The sequence below is a fragment of the Drosophila montana genome, unplaced genomic scaffold, assembly GCF_035044405.1.
Source record: "Drosophila montana isolate Dmon_TW-CO22-7 unplaced genomic scaffold, ASM3504440v1 contig_3733_1, whole genome shotgun sequence".
Classification (NCBI taxonomy): Eukaryota; Metazoa; Arthropoda; class Insecta; order Diptera; family Drosophilidae; genus Drosophila; species Drosophila montana.
In genome coordinates this window covers 1137501-1154797 of record NW_026998620.1, presented here as the reverse complement: position 1 = coordinate 1154797, position 17297 = coordinate 1137501, and the positions used below count along the sequence as shown (strand labels likewise).

The 17297-nt window shown below is 40.3% G+C and overlaps 5 protein-coding genes across 5 annotated transcripts in view; 1 reads left to right on the top strand and 4 right to left on the bottom strand.

The window, feature by feature from the left end:
• The window catches only part of cpx (complexin), a 43655-nt gene extending 43184 nt beyond the window's left edge, over positions 1 to 471 (bottom strand). Inside the window, exon 1 of the transcript XR_010437458.1 lies at positions 359 to 471. The gene's annotated coding sequence lies outside the window, so the exon portion shown is untranslated. The remainder of the gene's footprint in view (positions 1 to 358) is intronic.
• Positions 472 to 5422: 4951 nt separating this feature from the next.
• flip (flippy) lies at positions 5423 to 8209 on the top strand. Its single transcript, XM_064694677.1, has 4 exons — positions 5423 to 5776; positions 7088 to 7333; positions 7386 to 7590; positions 7671 to 8209. Exons 1-4 carry the CDS (start codon positions 5423 to 5425, stop codon positions 7886 to 7888), a joined length of 1023 nt encoding a protein of 340 aa, XP_064550747.1. The 3' UTR covers positions 7889 to 8209.
• Positions 8210 to 11093: 2884 nt separating this feature from the next.
• Positions 11094 to 13465, bottom strand: LOC135436842 (uncharacterized). Its single transcript, XM_064694584.1, has 2 exons — positions 13169 to 13465; positions 11094 to 12180 (listed from the first exon to the last, which is right to left on the bottom strand). Exons 1-2 carry the CDS (start codon positions 13383 to 13385, stop codon positions 11222 to 11224), a joined length of 1176 nt encoding a protein of 391 aa, XP_064550654.1. The 5' UTR covers positions 13386 to 13465; the 3' UTR covers positions 11094 to 11221.
• Positions 13466 to 14163: 698 nt separating this feature from the next.
• Positions 14164 to 17297, bottom strand: part of TwdlV (TweedleV) — a 9980-nt gene continuing 6846 nt past the window's right edge. The window contains 6 exon segments of the mRNA XM_064694671.1: positions 14164 to 14340; positions 14425 to 14528; positions 14530 to 14638; positions 14712 to 14892; positions 14946 to 15286; positions 15360 to 15552. Coding sequence (XP_064550741.1) covers positions 14249 to 14340; positions 14425 to 14528; positions 14530 to 14638; positions 14712 to 14892; positions 14946 to 15286; positions 15360 to 15552 — 1020 coding nt within the window. The 3' untranslated portion in view covers positions 14164 to 14248.
• Or82a (Odorant receptor 82a) overlaps positions 17210 to 17297 on the bottom strand; it is a 3916-nt gene continuing 3828 nt past the window's right edge. The window contains exon 6 of the mRNA XM_064693649.1: positions 17210 to 17260. Within this exon, the coding sequence (XP_064549719.1) occupies positions 17210 to 17260 (51 nt within the window). The remainder of the gene's footprint in view (positions 17261 to 17297) is intronic.

Sequence of the window (17297 nt, the reverse complement as noted above, 5' to 3'; positions counted from 1 at the left end):
TATATAGTAATCAGTTATATTTTCTTTCATTTATACTTCGATTATTTTTCTTCTTTTTTTTTTCGCCTCGCCACAAATTGCTTATTACAGACCGACCGACCGCCCGCCCCCGCGTCCGTCCGTTCCCTGTGGGCCGCTACCTGCGCTACTTTTCTGCTTGAGATGAATGTCACGTTCTGGCCACAGGCGAATTGCGTGGAATTCCCTTGGGTAATGCGTGGGCTACGGTTACTTTGTTTTTAATGCTCGCTTTCTTTCTTCTTTTTTTTGTGTTAGCGAAAGGGAAATGTTGAAAAATGTCTGCACTTGCTTTTATATTGATGAGTCGCAACGGGACTCGCTTCTGGCAGCAGCTTACCTACAACCGTTGAAGGCACCGTTAAACGCACTACAAAACAACAACAACAAATGTCTCTGCAAAATTTCTGTTATATATTTTTCACTTTGCTCTGCTCCGCGGCGCTAGAACAACAACAACAAATCCGTTTTTGCCACTGGCATACACAAAAAACAAACAGGCTTTTTTTTTTTTTTTGTTTCTCCAGCCAAACTACAACGAAAATGCCAAATAACTGTTATCCTATGCAAACGCAAACATGCAAAGAGCGCCAAACTAGCGAGAGAGCGCGTGCGAGAGTGTGAGAGAGAGCGGGCGTACGGGCGTGCGTGCGACAGAGCCAGCTGGCAACGGGAGCGCGGGCGCCAGAGCGAGAGCGCCTATCGAGTGGCTCTCAATTTGGCCGCCCACTGGCTGTCAGTTTTGACAGTTGACCCCAAACGAAAGCTCTGGCCGGAAAAAAGCTTACTGACTGCAAATTGGCTAGCCAAAAGCAGAAGAAACAAACCTGATAGTGCAGCAATGCGACAATAAGATAAATGTTAACTGTTAAATTTATCTTTAAATGTAACTGTCAGCTGCTTACACACAGGCAAATTGTTGGCCGATTAACGAATCCACGGAAATGGCAACCGGCGACTGGCGCATGTGTGTGTGCTGGTCTTCTTCTTCTTCTTGCTGTTGTTTATCTTGTGGCTTTTTTATTGGAGCTGTTCCGCTTGTAAATTTTTAGCACACACACACACACACCGGAAGTTGTCGAGCGTACACTGATAAAACAGACTAAGGCCTGGCTGTCTTGCTAAGCCCCCCCTACCCCCCATCCCTCAAAAAAAAAAAAGGAATGTAATTTTTACAAGCGAGGTGGCAACACCGCCTCACACACACACACACACACGCACGCACACATGCTTGCATAGAATTTGGCGAGAACGCGCGCGCGCTTTGCTACACTGTAGCTGCTGCGTATGTGTGCGTGTGTGTGTGTGTGTGCGTGTAAGAGGCGTATAGGTAATTTATATAAATTATTTAATTAAGCCATGTACGTCAGCGCGCGGCATAAAGCCCATTATTTAGATTAAAATCAAACCCATTACGTTTTATGCCACCTGTCTTTAGCGGGTTTCCTTCGTTATTCTTTTCGCCTCCCCCTCCCCCCCTCTCTCTCCCCCCCGTCCCGTCGTTCACAATTTGCACGTCTATTGGTTTTGTTATGATTGCTTTTGGCATTGCCTTTTGCCGCCTCTTCCGTGACGCCAACGCCAGGCAAATTGGCCACATTTGGCGCGTGCCAGCAGTTTTCGGCTTTGTTGGATGCCTTAATGACTGCTGGGAGAACGAACCCCCCCTGCCCCCTCCTGCTCCTTCTTCTGCTCCTTCTACTGCTGACGCCTTGTTTCCTTGGAGCCTCTTTTCCCCTGGTACACAGCGCACATTATTATTATTTTGAATGACCGATGCTGTAATACTCTTAAGAAAGTCCACAAATGATTGATTGTTATTTATATAACGGGCATTACCCGGCGTTGCTCGGGCCAAGTTTTCTTTTTTAAATCTAAGACTTTTGTTTTTCCAGCCTATTTGGAACTTTACAATCGGAAATGAATTTGAAAGCTATTGGGGGAAACTTGAAACTTTATCTCCCATATAACCTTTGACCCACATACGCCTACCAGGTGCTGGATTTTTTGAAAGGACGTTTCATGCTTTGTCTAATGAAAAATCAACAATCAACATAAACTTTCACGAAGATCCTTGGATGTGATTTTATACTCCAAATTTCGTCCATTTCACACCAAATGCATGGGTGGAAATTGCGAAACGTGTGAAAATAATCTCAAATGAATTTTTAGAATAATTTTCAGAAATGAACTTGAAGCCGATATAATGATTAAGACAAAAGTTTCATACAAGCATTTTTCACGAATTTTCCACATTTGCGGCTGGAATTACCCTCATATAAATCACATAAGCTAACTACAGTAAAAATTAGAGCTTCCTAGAGCTTACGTCTTGGGCTGCACGTTGGGGAAAAAAGTTTTATAAATCTACATTTTTGTATCCATTTTTTTCTTATTAATTTTCGTATAGTATAGAGTTATGAACTATAGAAACCTAACTATTCGAAATAACACTAGTTTCTATGGCCTTCGGCTAAGCTAATATTTCAAGCATACCTTAGGATTCTTGGACAACTCATATACATAATTTGTTTTGCACAGCGAATTCTATAAGACTTCAATAAAATATAATTTAACATATAACCGAATGTTATGATTAATTTACTTTTATGATTTTCTTCTCAGAGAAATCAAATGTGACATAAAAGCAATTTCATGAAAAGGTCCAATAATGAAAATATCATCAAAGAAAATACATTTTCTTTTATTTTTCTGTTGAAAAAAAATGCAAAATAAATTGTGCTTTTATTGCTGTGCGTCCATTTTGATGACTTCCCTTAAAGTTCGTTTGCCCAAAACTCACTTTTAGCCAAGCGACAATTTTTAAGTGTTGATTAATGCGCAACGCCTGCTTCGTTCAGTGTTGAATTACAAAATGAGACTCTTGCTCAGCGAGCTAATTATTCCAGGGCCTACAACATGAGAAATTAGTTTTGGAAGACGAACTCTTAAAGATTTCAATAAAATATAATTTAGCATATAACTGAATGTACTTTTAAAATTTCCCACTCAAAGAAATCAAATTTCATGAAAAGGTCCCATAATGAAAATATCATCAAAGAAAATACATTTTCTTTTATTTTTCTGTTGAAAAAAAATGCAAAATAAATTGTGCTTTTATTGCTGTGCGTCCATTTTGATGACTTCCCTTAAAGTTCGTTTGCCTAAAACTCACTTTTAGCCAAGCGACCATTTTTAAGTGTTGATTAATGCGCAACGCCTGCTTCGTTCAGTGTTGAATTACAAAATGAGACTCTTGCTCAGCGAGGTAATTAAATTTTGTACTCATCTATACACTTCCCTCGCTGCTGTGCGCCTGCTTTTGAGTCGCTTTCATCGCGATTATTTTGTGCCCATTCTCTTGGCACATTCTGTATTGTTTTGTGTGTGGAAAATTGTTTGCTTGTTTGATATCGGAAGCCAATGGAAAATGCAATGGAGCAATCGCACTTGGTCCGCAAATTGATTTCGTTCAATGCGTAGGCAAAAATGCCATTCTAAGTGATAAAGTTAATTTACCCGCACTCCGCTGACAGCCATGATATTTAATACAGGCTGCTATCGTGACGCCTCCCCCACCTATCCCCTTTCCATGCCACGAGCTGAGGGGCAGCTCCAGTTGCGGTCCTCGTCAATCAATGTGAATTCAAGAGCAGCCGTCGCCAAAGATGACAACTAAACTTCACTTCACTCGCAGACAATGTCATGGTTTTTGGTGGCAAAAGCACAAACCAGCCGAGGGGCGGGGCTGAGTGGGAGGTGGATGGGGGGCGGGGCGGTTTTACACGGCGGAGTGGCTTAATTTAAAACGGTTTCATGTTGTGATTTTGACAAATGATAATGTTTTTTTTGCATGCCCGCGTGTGTGTGCGTGTGTGTGTGTGTGTGTGTGTGGCAGGCTGTGTGCGATAGCTTTTGTGTTTGCCATGTCATCCAAGCTACAAGTACGATATCTCTGCCCCCCCCCCCCCCACCTCCCCTCCACCTCCTCCGCGTCCTTTGAGTCTGTAATTTTGTAGTGGTCGATGAGTTGGCACAATGCGCGCGACAGATAAACGCCCCAGCCCACGTCACGCCCCGCCCCGCCCCCAACCCGCACACAAAACTTGCAGAGTGTGTCAAAGGGTCGTTAAGTAAATAAGCTGCCTGCCACACACACACACACACACACACCCAGTTACACATTGATATAATACACAGCAAAGTTTCAGTTTCAGTTTGAGTTGATCAAAAAACTACGTACATCTAGGCTAACCAGCCCCCTTCCCATCCCCCCTTGCCCCTTCCCGTAGCAGGCCCACAGCCAACACGGCCGTACAATAGAGTCCTTCTGCAGCGGACAGCGAAACGGGCGCCAGGACAAGCAATCAACAGCCAACAGGCAGCAGGCAGCAATGTTGCAACAATTTATTGATTTAACAACAACAACAAAAAAACAATCTAGCAAGAGTGCTCTAGTATTTCTAGGGAGTGCACGACTAGCAGATACCCTAACATCAGCAACAAGCTGCCTTTAGAACATATATAAATACATTTTTTCCAATACTGGAAAGATATATGTAATAATGTGATCGGTGCTTATAGTCCGATCTATATTAAAACTTCCTTGGATTTAATTCGGTGCTCAAGGTCCGATAATTATGAATATTTCAGATCATGAATATGGCATAAAAAAGTGTATAAAATGTAACATTTTCCCAACACTCGAAAGATATGATCGGTGCTTATAGTCCGATCTCTATCAAATATGTTCAAAGTCCGATTTAAGAAATTTTCAAACATTGAATATGACATAAAAAAGTGCATGCATATCAAAAATTTAACTTTTGTTTTTAACCTTTACAATGTAACATTTTTCCAACACTGGAAAGACATGATGCTGCATCCATAAAGTGAAATATTATTAATCTGTGTATACTTAAAAAGAATCTATATACCAAATTTTTGTACTATCTAGCTCTTATAGACTTTGAGCTATGGTTAGAAAATTATATATCGAAATCGATTTTTATCGATATCATTAAAATGGGGGGCGGCATAAAAAAGTAATGATAAGCTTCTTCTGCGTATGGTTAAAGAGAATATATATATTTTTAATTTCAAATCTTTAGCTTTTGTAATTTCCCTTTACCAACATCGCAAATATCTCCTTCCTAGCGTTACATATTTAGTGAAAAAAATGAGTATGCCATTTGCAAGTGTATGAAAAGAGGACAAAAAGCTGAGCGGGAGCGGGAAAAGTGAAATCGACAAAGCCAATGCCGAGGTTGTTGTCGTTGGTTGCCTGGGAAATGGGAAATGGGATTGGGAATAGGAGGAATCAGAGCTCAGCCGGCTCAGTCGGTGTGTGGCCAAAACCAATAAGACTGGCAAATTGGCCAAATGTGTATATACGGCTAGCAGCATGTCCGAAAATATAAACAACAATCAGGTCAATAAAATTGCAAGCCAATCGACATCGATGTCATCGTCGGATCCGACGCCCGTCGCCTGGCCAAACTTTGAGGCGCGCATTCTGAAGCAGACGGTGCACAGCGTCTGCCTCGACTGGACGCCCAGCCCTAATCCCGCCCGAGTCTACTCTGTGGAGAAGTACCACCGGCGACATGGCTGGCAGCAGGTGCTCTGGACGAGCACGAGTCCTCAAACTATCCACCAGCTGGAGGAGAACTTTGGCCATCGTCTGCGCATCCGAGCGCTGCAGCCGGCTCCGGATGGCAGCCACTACGAGACGCTGGCCATCTCGCCGGATATTATTGTAAAACGTTTATTGCCCTAATTATGATTGAAATATCCTAGAGTTGTGACTGAGACTTGGTGGGGTGTATTCCAGAGCGTAGCCAGCGCAGTCGAGGGTATTTGAAATATCAAAGAAAGAGATTTTTTTGGGGTAGATCTTTCAACTTAGTTATAAGACTGAGAAATTTATCATTTTTGGAGTTACAATAATAATTTTTAGGAATTAAATTCAAATCTGGATTGATGAAGATAAGTCAAGAGTGTTAAAGTAAGAGCACGGAGAGAGTGAGAGAGCAAGGGCGAGTGAGAGGGGGAGAGAGAAGGGAAGAGAGAGGGAGAAAGCAAGAGAGAAAGAGAGAGAAAAAAAGAGAGGGAGAGAGAGAGAAAGCGAGAAGGAAAGACAGAGCCTCTCGGCCTCACTTGAATTCATGAGAATCGCATAGAAGAGCGATATTTCAAAAATGAAATGTCCTATTAAAGCCCAGTGGGATGTAAAATTGGTATGCATAAATACATACGCACATACATGGATCTATAAACACATGCATGCTTACACACAAATATATACGTACATGCACACACATACAAACACAAGCACATATTCACAGGGATACACGCACATACATACATATACACATGCATACAAAATGCACACGTATTTGAAATCTTATGGAAACTGATAATCTTAATTTAATATTTACTTGTAGAATCTATTAGATAATCTTAATTTTATAGCTACTTATGTATAATCTATTATATAATATCTCGAAATCTTATGTTTTTGTATGCCAAGTCTTAAGTTCTTGATGGAAGTCTAAAAGTAGATTTGCATACTAAGTATAATAAATAGGCAAGCTTATAAGAAATTAATATATAAATATGCATTTATGTATATTAATTTTGAATATGCCCAAAGCCATGAAATAGATTGTAAAAAATTCAGATATTAATATTAATTTTGGATATGCCAAAAAGTCTTAAAATACTGTGGCTTATTATGCCTTATTCATTTAAAAATGTTAAGAAAATGTTTTGACATGCTAGGATATTTAGTTCGACTTGACTTGATTCCAGAGATAGGCTAAAAGTTGAAGGATATGATATTTATTTTTTCTTAATACTCAAATGGGATTGGACAAAAAATAGAACAATATAGGATAGTCTGTATAATAGAATTGGGTACAAAAATTGCTTTAATTATATAATAATATTAATAATTTTGAATAATGTAAACCTTTCCTTTTCGTAAGCTAGTTATGGGAAGCCCGTATAATTCTGGGATATTCGATTTGATGTATATTTATTTAATCAACATTTTGTACCCATTTAGGCAACCACGGAGGCGTCGCTGCCGTCGACAAATTGCTTGCATCGCGCCATTCGCAAGTCGCAGCAGTTTCTGGTGAAGCGCATGCTGCGCCGCCGACCCAGCCTGGTTGACTATCCGGGCCCGAACGGTTATCTGCCGCTGGCCAATGCCATTATGCAGGGCGAGATGTGCATCATCGATGTCCTGCTCTCGGCCGGCTGCAGCGTCCAGCTGGGCAATCCCCAAAACGGACGCAGTCCGCTGCACGTGAGTTGGCCAGCATTTTGGGATTCTATATGTATGCCTGACTACGTTGCAGCTGGCCTTCTATCATGGCCACCTGCCCTCGGCCCGCATACTGCTGAACAAAAAGGCGCAGCTGGAGGCGACCGACTGCAATGGGATGACGCCCGCCCACTGTGCCGTGGACGCCAATCGGCTGGAAATGGTCAGGTTCGCACTGGAAGCGGGCGCCAATCTGGAGGCGAGAGATGCCTGCCAGTGGACGCTGCTGATGCGCGCAGGTGAGCACGCCCAGGGCACAAAATTTCCCAATTGGACTCCAACCACCTCCGCCTTTATCCCCCCCCCTCCCCCCTGGCAGTGGTCATGGACGCCAGCCTGGAGCTTATCAAGCTGCTGGTTACCCACGGCGCCGACTTAACGGCTCGGGATGCTCTCGGCAAAAGCTGCAGCGATTTGGCCAAACTTTATCGCCGGCAACAAGCCGGGGATTACTTCGACAAGGTGCACAGGTTTCGAGAGGAGAAGGCAGCGGCGATGGCGGCAACCGCGGCCAACACGCAACCGCAAAAGGATTAAATGCACCCGGCCGGCTAATAGGATAAAGCGCTCCTTTTGAAGGACACACTAATGAGCATAATCTTAGGGGCTAAGCACGTGCTATACCCTGGCAAAGTGAGCTTGTAAATGGGTATATTGAAACAAATAAGCACTTGGTATACCCTAGCAAAGTAAGCTTGTAAATGGGTATATTGAAATATGTTGGATTAAGTCTTTATAAAATAAGCAAACTTATGTGTTAATAAAATGTGTTAGGGGGGCACATATATTGAAAAGTATATTATCTGTACACTATCTAGATCTGACAAAGATGACGAAAAGTACATTATCTACATAGTTACAAACCTACTACTTACAAACATACATGCATACATACATACATACATACAATACATACATACGTACATACATAGATACATACATACATACATACACTCATACGTACAAACACATACACACATACATACATACACTTATACGTACATACACACATACACACATACATACACACATACATACATAAACACATCCATACATACATACATACACACATACATACATACCCACATACATGCCAGCTTGCATATACATATACATATGTATGTCTATATAGAATATTTCAGGGTACCATTTTGACATGAATTTGGACCAAATATAATGTTGCCAGATTTAGATGCCAAATTGATTTATAGGCCAAACTATGAACAAAAAGTCTAATTTTATGAAAATTAGTTAATTTTTTACCGAGATATGGAGGTGGGAAGTTTGAACCTATGTCTATATACGATATTTGAGGGTACAATTTCTGCTTGAATTTTGACCAAGAATAATGTTGTCAGATTTATATGCCAAATTGATCTGGAGGCCAAACCATGAACAAAAAGTCAAGTCTTATGAAAATCGGTTGATTTTAGACAGAGTTATGGAGGTGGGAAATTTTGACCTGTGTCTATATAGGATATTTGAGGGCATAATTTCCACTTGAATTTTGACCGAGAATAATGTTGTCAGATTTAGATGCCAAATTGATTTATATTCAAAACTATGAACAAAAAGTCAAACATTATGAAATTCGGTTGATTTTTGACCGAGTTATAGATGTGGGAAATGTTGACCTGTGTCTATATAGGATATTTGGGGGTACAATTTCTGCTTGAATTTTGACCAAAAATAAATTTGTAAGATTTTGATGCCAAATTGATTAATATTCAAAACTATGAACAAAAAGTCAAACATTATGAAATTCGGTTGATTTTTGACCGAGTTATAGATGTGGGAAATTTTGATTATGTCTATATAGGATATTTGGAGGTACAAGTTCTGCTTGAATTTTGACCAAGAATAATGTTGTCAGATTTATATGCCAAATTGATTTATAGACCAAACCATGACCAAAAAGTCAAGCCTTATGAAAATTGGTTGATTTTTCACCAAGTTATGGAGGTGGGAAGTTTGGACCTGTGTCTATATAGGATATTTGGGGGTACAATTTCCGATTGAATTTTGGCCAAGAATAATAATGTCAGATTTGGATGCCAAATTGATTTATAGACCAAACTATGAACAGAAAGTCAAACCCTATGAAAATCGATTGATTTTTGACCGCATTATGGGGGTGGGAAATTTTGACATATGACTGTACGGGATATTTGAAAGTACAATATCTGGTTGAATTTTGACCAAGAATAATGTTGTCAGATTTAGATGCCAAATTGATTTATAGGCCAAACTATGAACAAAAAGTCAAACATTATGAAAATCGGTTGATTTTTGACCGGGTTATGAAGGTGGGAAATTTTGACCTGTGTCTATATAGGATATTTGAGGGCACAATTTCCACTTGAATTTTGACCAAAAATAATGTTGTAAGATGTTGATGCCAAATTGATTTATAGACCAAACCATGCACAAAAAGCCAAACTTTATGAAATTCGGTTGATTTTTGACCAAGTTATGGAGGTGGGAAATTTTGACCTATGTCCATATAAGATATTTGGGGGTACAATTTCTGCTTGAATTTTGACTAAGAATAATGTTGTCAGATTTAGTTGCCAAATTGATTTATAGACAAAACCATGAACAAAAAGCCAAACCTTATGAAAATCGGTTGATTTTAGACAGAGTTATGGAGGTGGGAAATTTTGACCTATGTCTATATAGGATATTTGAGGGTACAATTTCCACTTGAATTTTGACCAAAAATAATGTTGTAAGATTTTGATGCCAAATTGATTTATATTCAAAACTATGAACAAAAAGTCAAACATTATGAAATTCGGTTGATTTTTGACCGAGTTATAGATGTGGGAAATTATGACATATGTCAATATAGGATATTAGAGGGTACAATTTCTGCTTGAATTTTAACCAAGAATAATGTTGTCAGATTTAGTTGCCAAATTGATGTAGAGGCCAAACTATGAACAAAAAGTCAAACCCTATGAAAATCGATTGATTTTTGACCGCGTTATGGGGGTGGGAAATTTTGACGTATGTCCTATGACCTATTTGAGGGTACAATTTCCACTTGAATTTTGACCAAAAATAATGTTGTCAGATTTAGATGCCAAATTGATCTGGAGGCCAAACCATGAACAAAAAGTCAAGCCTTATGAAAACCGGTTGATTTTTGACCGAGATATGGAGGTGGGAAATTTTGACCTATGCCAATATAAGATATTTGAGCGTAAAATTTTTACATGATTTTTGACCGAGCTTTGAGGGTGGGAAATTTATATATAGAGATATACTGATTTCATAAAATGCCAAGAATTTAATACCCATATAAGACCATTTTGTATACCCTGTAATGATGAAAATGATTCCACTGTGGTACAACAGATATAAGGCAGATAACTTCCTATAGATTAGGCTAGATATGTGGGATGGATACATCCATGTATATACACAATAAACAATAAATTGTTTATACAGGGTATCTTAGAATAAAAGCTTAATCCGTCTCTAATAAAAGACTGGACATGTATAATACATTGAAAGAAATAAATGGCATGTAGACATAAGAAGTTTCGAATGGATAGGCTCTTTAGTGTACAAAATATACCCTGTAATCATTAAAGTGATTGTTAATGGGTATACCTAAGTAATATTCCAAAAATATAGTTTATATTAGAGTAAAGTTTCGATTAGAGCAGCTCTTATTTTAAAAAATTCATTAAGACGGAATCAAAAAAAGGTATGTTAAGAATTGAAAAAGAAGATATTATTTAACAGCTTTGCAGCACTTTAAACCTCAGTAAAGGGTATCTGCTAGCCGACTACAGTCGACCTGTGTAAAATTTATTAATTATTTGAGCTTGGCATACAGTTTGAACTACAACTAGATGGAATTTAGACACAGTTCCTGGCCGTATCTGTCTGATAGCCGCACGAGTAGGTATTGAAGAAGTCGGCGTTCTCCTTGAGGCCCAGGTAAAAGACATGTTCGGCCAGTTCCTTGCCAAACTCACAGAAGTTCTGGGCGTAGAGCGTGAAGAAGAGGCGCTTATTGCTCAGCTGATATTGGCGAAGGATCTCGTTCTCGTGATCGTAGATCTCGCGATGCTTGGTCGACGACTGTATCCAGTCGGAGTACTCCTGCCAGGTGTGCCGGAAGCTCTTCAGGTAGATGATGGCCAGCATTCGGGCCTCGCTCAGCACATTGACGTACTGCGGCAGCTTGAGGCACTCGACCTCCTCCCGGAAATGGGTCAGATCCCGCTGGCGTTCGCTAATGTTGAACATGGTCATGTACAGATGCACCGTGAATGTGGGATAATAATAGGACATTGGCTTGTGCCGGCTCTGGTAGAGATACAGACTCCAGTCGAGCATCGTCCGCTGGACGCCCAGCTCGAAGGTGGAGTTGCGCTTGCGATGCTGCTCCAGATTGCGCAAATTGTGCTCGTAGCTCTCCCGATAGATGCGCAAACCGGCATACTCCCGGTTCAGATCGCCCGCATAGAAGTAGATGCTCGGCGAGGCGAACTTCTCCTTGTACGTTTGCAGCCGATTGCGCAACGGATGCGCATCCGTGCCGAATACCGATTTGCTGCGCTCCACGAAACGTTGGATTAGCTCCCGGAATTCGCGCAATTCGTGCGAGCTGCCCTCGACCAGATCCTTGGTAATAATGTAGCCGAACAGCGGCTTGAAGTACTCAAACGTTTCGCGATAGCAATCCTGCAGAGACTTCAGTGTGTTGCACGAGATGAAAAAGTCGATGAGCTTCTGTTTCGCCTCGAACTGTTCCGGATCGTTTTGCAGCCTGGTCAGCAGCTGGATCAGATCGCTGCTCTGCGGCATGTGACCTGCCGGGATTGATTATGGTTAGTGCTGGATTTTAATTCAATTAATGAATTCTTAAACAACTGTGTGAACTAGACGAAACTGAACGAACAGGAGATACCCTGTACCCAGCTTCGAGCTGTCTTAACGTTGGTTCGGCTTCTCTCTTCATGGTCCCACTTCCTGTTTCCCTCTCACTCATGGAAAATGTATAGCAAATGTATATAGAAAGTATGAATCTACGCCAATATATATAACAAATTTGGTTTCTCTAGCTCTTGTAATCTCTGAGATATGCTCAACAAACCAAGGCTGAAATCGATAAATATCGTTTATCGATCAGCCAAACAAGATTTCATTCATGATTTAATGATATTAATATATAGATATTACAATTGATATGACTAGTGTATACAAGAACTGCCTAAAAAAAGAAAGTTATCGATTTTAGGCCAATATTAACCTTTATTCATAACTTTATTAATGTAAAATATTGAAACACAACTGGATAGGGTATACAAGAACTGTTGGGCTAAAAATCGATATTTATATTTCGATATTTATCGATTTTAGGCAAATCTTTGAATTTATTCATGAGTTAATATAAAATATTGTGAGTAAGAAAATAGAAAATAAGAAAATTGTAGGGCATACAAGAACATTTACATATTTCGATATTTATCGATATTTATCGATATGAGCGAAACAGAGAAAGTTATAGATACTTAAAGATCTTAAAGTCTCGGAGATCTGCTTGTTTAGAGAGCTGCACAGGCAGAACCACAAATCTGTTATGCCCTCTTATAACTACTTTCACTGAACACAGGGTATTTAAATGTCATGGTATTTAACTGTCAGCATATTTAAATGATTCACACTTAAAGGGCTTAGCTCTTGCGCTCTGAGCTCGCAGCACTATTATACCCCTTTTCAACCCAACTCAACTTAATTATAGGGTATCAAAGAACCGACTCTTTCACAGCTCAGCTCCCTACTCAATGCTTTACCTACCCATGACCGAGAAGAGCGGCCGATTGCGACTGCAGACGTGATCGTAGTAGCTGTCGCAGGCATATTTTCTGGAATTAATTGAATGCTCCATCCGCATGGCCAGGTGGGTCAGCTCCTTGATGCGCAGCTCGGACAGGTGGCCCGTGTAGGCTATTTGCGCCTCCGCAGCGCCTCCCAGGCAGGCGCCCAGCACGGCAGCCAGCAGAGCGGTCCACATCTTTGTCTCTAGCTCTCGCTCAATCTTTGGCCTCAGCTATTCGCGTTGTTCCCCAATCGCGCACTGCCACAAACTGATCCGCAGCCAGCTCCGCAGTCAGTTCCACAGCCAGCTCCGCAGTCAGCTCCGCAGCCAGCTCCGCAGCCAGCTCTATCGGCGGCGGCATCCGCCGTTGCCCAAGCTCAAGCGCCGATAAGAGCTGTCGAGTCGTATCAGTTGCTTTTAAATTGCTCTCCCGCCGCTCAGTTCACTTAATTATGCCCTGTAAAAATATAGATATGCGCGTGAAAGGGTATATTGGACGCGTGTGTGGGATATACAAAAATTAAGCTGGGCAAACTATAAGTTTATTTCTCAGGAATTAAGGTTGGCATAGTATTTAAGCAGGATTAGTTTTTATGTGTAATTTTAAATATTAATATTGGATAAAGCTGTAATATAAAATACAATTATTTGTGGCACGTTTTGTGAATTAATAAAAAAATAAAAAATAAATAAATCGTAGTCAATCTCTGATAATCACACGAATTTATTTATATATTTATTTAATAAAAAAATCGAAAGATGTCTTCATTTCTTAACATCTTCTTGCAGACCATATAAGCTTAGTAAACTGGCATTAATCTAACTAAATTTCTTATAAATTTTAAATCAAGTAAATTCCCTGATTTTTCGTATAAGTATTTATCCTTATACCCCGGAAATCTAATTATGATCGATTTACTATTATCAGTAGTGAGAGATAGGCGAAAATCTGCTTCACAAAGGATACTCTAGGTTTTACAGGGTATCAGCCTATCGAGCATACCAATTTGTATTCATTTTTATTAAGAGTTGTTTACATTTTCGATCGCAGCCCAGTTTTAAACGTCCGCTCCGGCCTGTTCATAGACATCGATGCGCCGCTGCTTGAAGATGGGAATCTGTCGACGCACTTCATCCACCATGTCGAAATCTGTGAGGGAGGTGGGGCAAATCAAATCACGCGCTCTCTCTCTCTCTCTCTCTCTCTCTCCCTTCCCTCTCCGTGCGAACTTACCAAGAGTCTCCACAATCAGTTCACATCCCTCGCCCGCCTCGCGCTGCACACGCGCCCAGGGATCAACGATCATGGAATGCCCGTAGGCGACATAGCCGGACATAGGTGATCACAAAGAGCTGGTTATCTGTGGCGCGGGCGCGCTGCAGCAGCTCCCAGTGCATGGGACCCTGGCAGATGCAGAAGGCCGCCGGATAGACCAGCATCGAGCAGCCTGAGAAGATAGCTCGGAGTTGCAGTTGCAGCTGCACGGGAACCCTCCCCTGCCCTCCCCTCCCCTCACTCACCCATGTTGCGATAGAGGCGTGCCAGTTCCTCGAAGCGCATGTCATGACAGATGCCAATGCCGACCTTGTGTGCTCCAATTTGGACCAGGGTCAGCTGATCGCCCGCCGTCAAGGCGACGCCCTCATCGAACTGGACGCCGCCCAGCTGCTCCGGCTCAATGTTGGCGCAAAAGAGATGCAGCTGGCGTGGAATGTCAGTCGGGTGGCTATTTAATTATGTTGCAAAGCACTTACCTTGCGATGTCGGCCAATTAGCTGGCCATTGGGCGCCCACACGGTGCACGTATTGTACAGCTTATTCTGGTCATCCCGTTCAATTATGCTGCCGCCAATAATATAGATACCCAGCTTCCGGGCCAGCTGGGACAGCGCCTGGCATGTCCGTCCATCCGGCACGCGCTCCGCACTCCGGCCAAATTGCTCAATGTCATACGGCCCGTTGAAGCTCTCCGGCAATATGGCCAGCTGTAGCTGGGGATTTTCAGCCTTCAGCTGCGTAATGCTGTCCACAGCCAGACGAACATTTCCCGCCACATCCACGCCCACGGGCAGCTGCAGCAGACCCAGCGTAAGCTCTGCGAAAAATGCCAAAGGGCTTTAATTAGGACTTCAGCGGATTAATGTCCTGTCGTGTCCTGCTGCACCCACTGTTGCTCATCTCGTTCCAGACAGGCACGCCTGTCTCTGCTCGACTCGTTGCCAAGTCATGAGTTTTGCTCGCTCGTTTTGCCATTTTATAGCTCGATTTTCCAGTGCTTATCAATCGATCCAGCGATCCCCTTTGTGGTTTTTTAATTGTTTGTCGAATTTCATTTTTATAACCCGAACTCATTAACGATGGCTAAAAAGGGTAAATTGATTTTGTGACAAACTAAGTCAATTTAGTCAAGTTCATCCGTTTCCTTATATTTTTATAATATCGATAAATATCGATTTTCAGACATCGTATAATATCGATAAATGTCGATGTTAAAATATCGTATAATATCGATAAATATCGATTTTATGATATCGCATAATATCGATAAATATCGATTTTAAGATATCGCATAATATCGATAAATATCGATTTTAAGATAACACATAATATCGATAAATATCGATTTTAAGATATCGTATAATATCGACAAATATTGATTTTAAGATATCGCATAATATCGATAAATATCGAGTTTAAGATATCGTATAATATCGATAAATGTCGATTTTCAGACATCGTATAATATCGATAAATGTCGATGTTAAGATATCGTATAATATCGATAAATATCGATTTTAAGACATGGTATAATATCCATATATATCGATTTTAAGATATCGTATAATATCGATAAATATCGATTTTAAGATAGCGTATAATATCGATAAATATCGATCGATTTTAAGACATGGTATAATATCGATAAATATCGATTTTCAGACATCGTTTTTTGAGGACAAATTATACAAATAAATAAATATATGGTGCTGAGTATGTTGGTTGTCATATAAATGGTATACACCGATATATAAAACATTTAAGCATTTGGATACACACCACGGTTTTTTTTCTCAAAATTAAACAAAAATCGAAATACTAAAGGTAGAGTTTTCATCGGACTATAAGCACCGAAGTCAATCAAGAATGCATAGTCAATAGGTGTGGCACAAAGGGTATCTACTAGTCGGGCACGTCCGACTGGCGCCATCTTACTTGTTTTTATATTATTTATTGAAAGTCAATGCTCAATTATTGAATATATAAATATAGATTTCTTAGTATATATTGATAGACTTTTGCTATTTATAATTTTCACATAGACAATTGACATATACCCTGCAAAGAGGTTAAATCTGATCTAATCAGAGGGTATCAGAAAGCTAACTTGAAATGAAATCTGTTTCAGTAATATATATATATTCTTAAAAATGGAATCGATCTATGTCTTTCCGCCTTTTCCTCACATGCCTCTCTCAGATTTATTTAATTTAACAAGTTGCACCCTTTCCGAAAAAAAGCCTCAGAACTGTAAATAGAATGTAATGTAGGATAAAATTACCTTACATTAATTCGGAATTGTCGGTCCTTTATTTTCTCAAGCATATTTGACTGATTAACTCGGATCTCTACTTTGGTTACAGGGTATTAATTAGTGGAGATTCTCGTCAAAAAAATTTCTTACTGTTTCTCTGCATTTAATTTAAAGCACCTTAAGTTTATTTTGATTACACTTGCAAAGGAAATGTGTTAGTCCATCGACATAAAATGTAGAGTATAACCGTCTATAATTGTTATATGATCTCCAATTGTGGTTTTCCCGAGTAACAAATGCATCTCGATGCATTTATAACTGGCCTGTTAACTGCAAAACCACAAACTATTTCCCAAGTAAAGCACTCGAGAGTGCAATAATACGTGACCAGCTTAATGCCTCAACTAGGGGCTATTTATTTAAATAAATTGTTGCTCTACTTTTGTGATTTTCTTTGTCTTTTGCTTTCTTTTTCGTTGTGACCTTTTACTCAATGGACTGAATAAGGGTTATAAACGACAGGGCAGCACGACAAATCTGCAAGAAAGCAAAGAGAGTGGCGTTTATTTATTAA

What these genes read in the sequence shown, in the direction of transcription:
- flip (XM_064694677.1), top strand. Translation starts at nt 5,423, where the DNA reads ATGTCCGAAAATATAAACAACAATCAGGTCAATAAAATTGCAAGCCAA. An exon ending in CCATCTCGCCGGATATTATT is followed by an intron (nt 5,777 to 7,087) that starts GTAAAACGTTTA and finishes GTACCCATTTAG; the next exon opens with GCAACCACGGAGGCGTCGCT. An exon ending in GACGCTGCTGATGCGCGCAG is followed by an intron (nt 7,591 to 7,670) that starts GTGAGCACGCCC and finishes CCCCCCTGGCAG; the next exon opens with TGGTCATGGACGCCAGCCTG.
- LOC135436842 (XM_064694584.1), bottom strand. Translation starts at nt 13,385, where the DNA reads ATGTGGACCGCTCTGCTGGCTGCCGTGCTGGGCGCCTGCCTGGGAGGC. An exon ending in GCCGCTCTTCTCGGTCATGG is followed by an intron (nt 12,181 to 13,168) that starts GTAGGTAAAGCA and finishes CAATCCCGGCAG; the next exon opens with GTCACATGCCGCAGAGCAGC.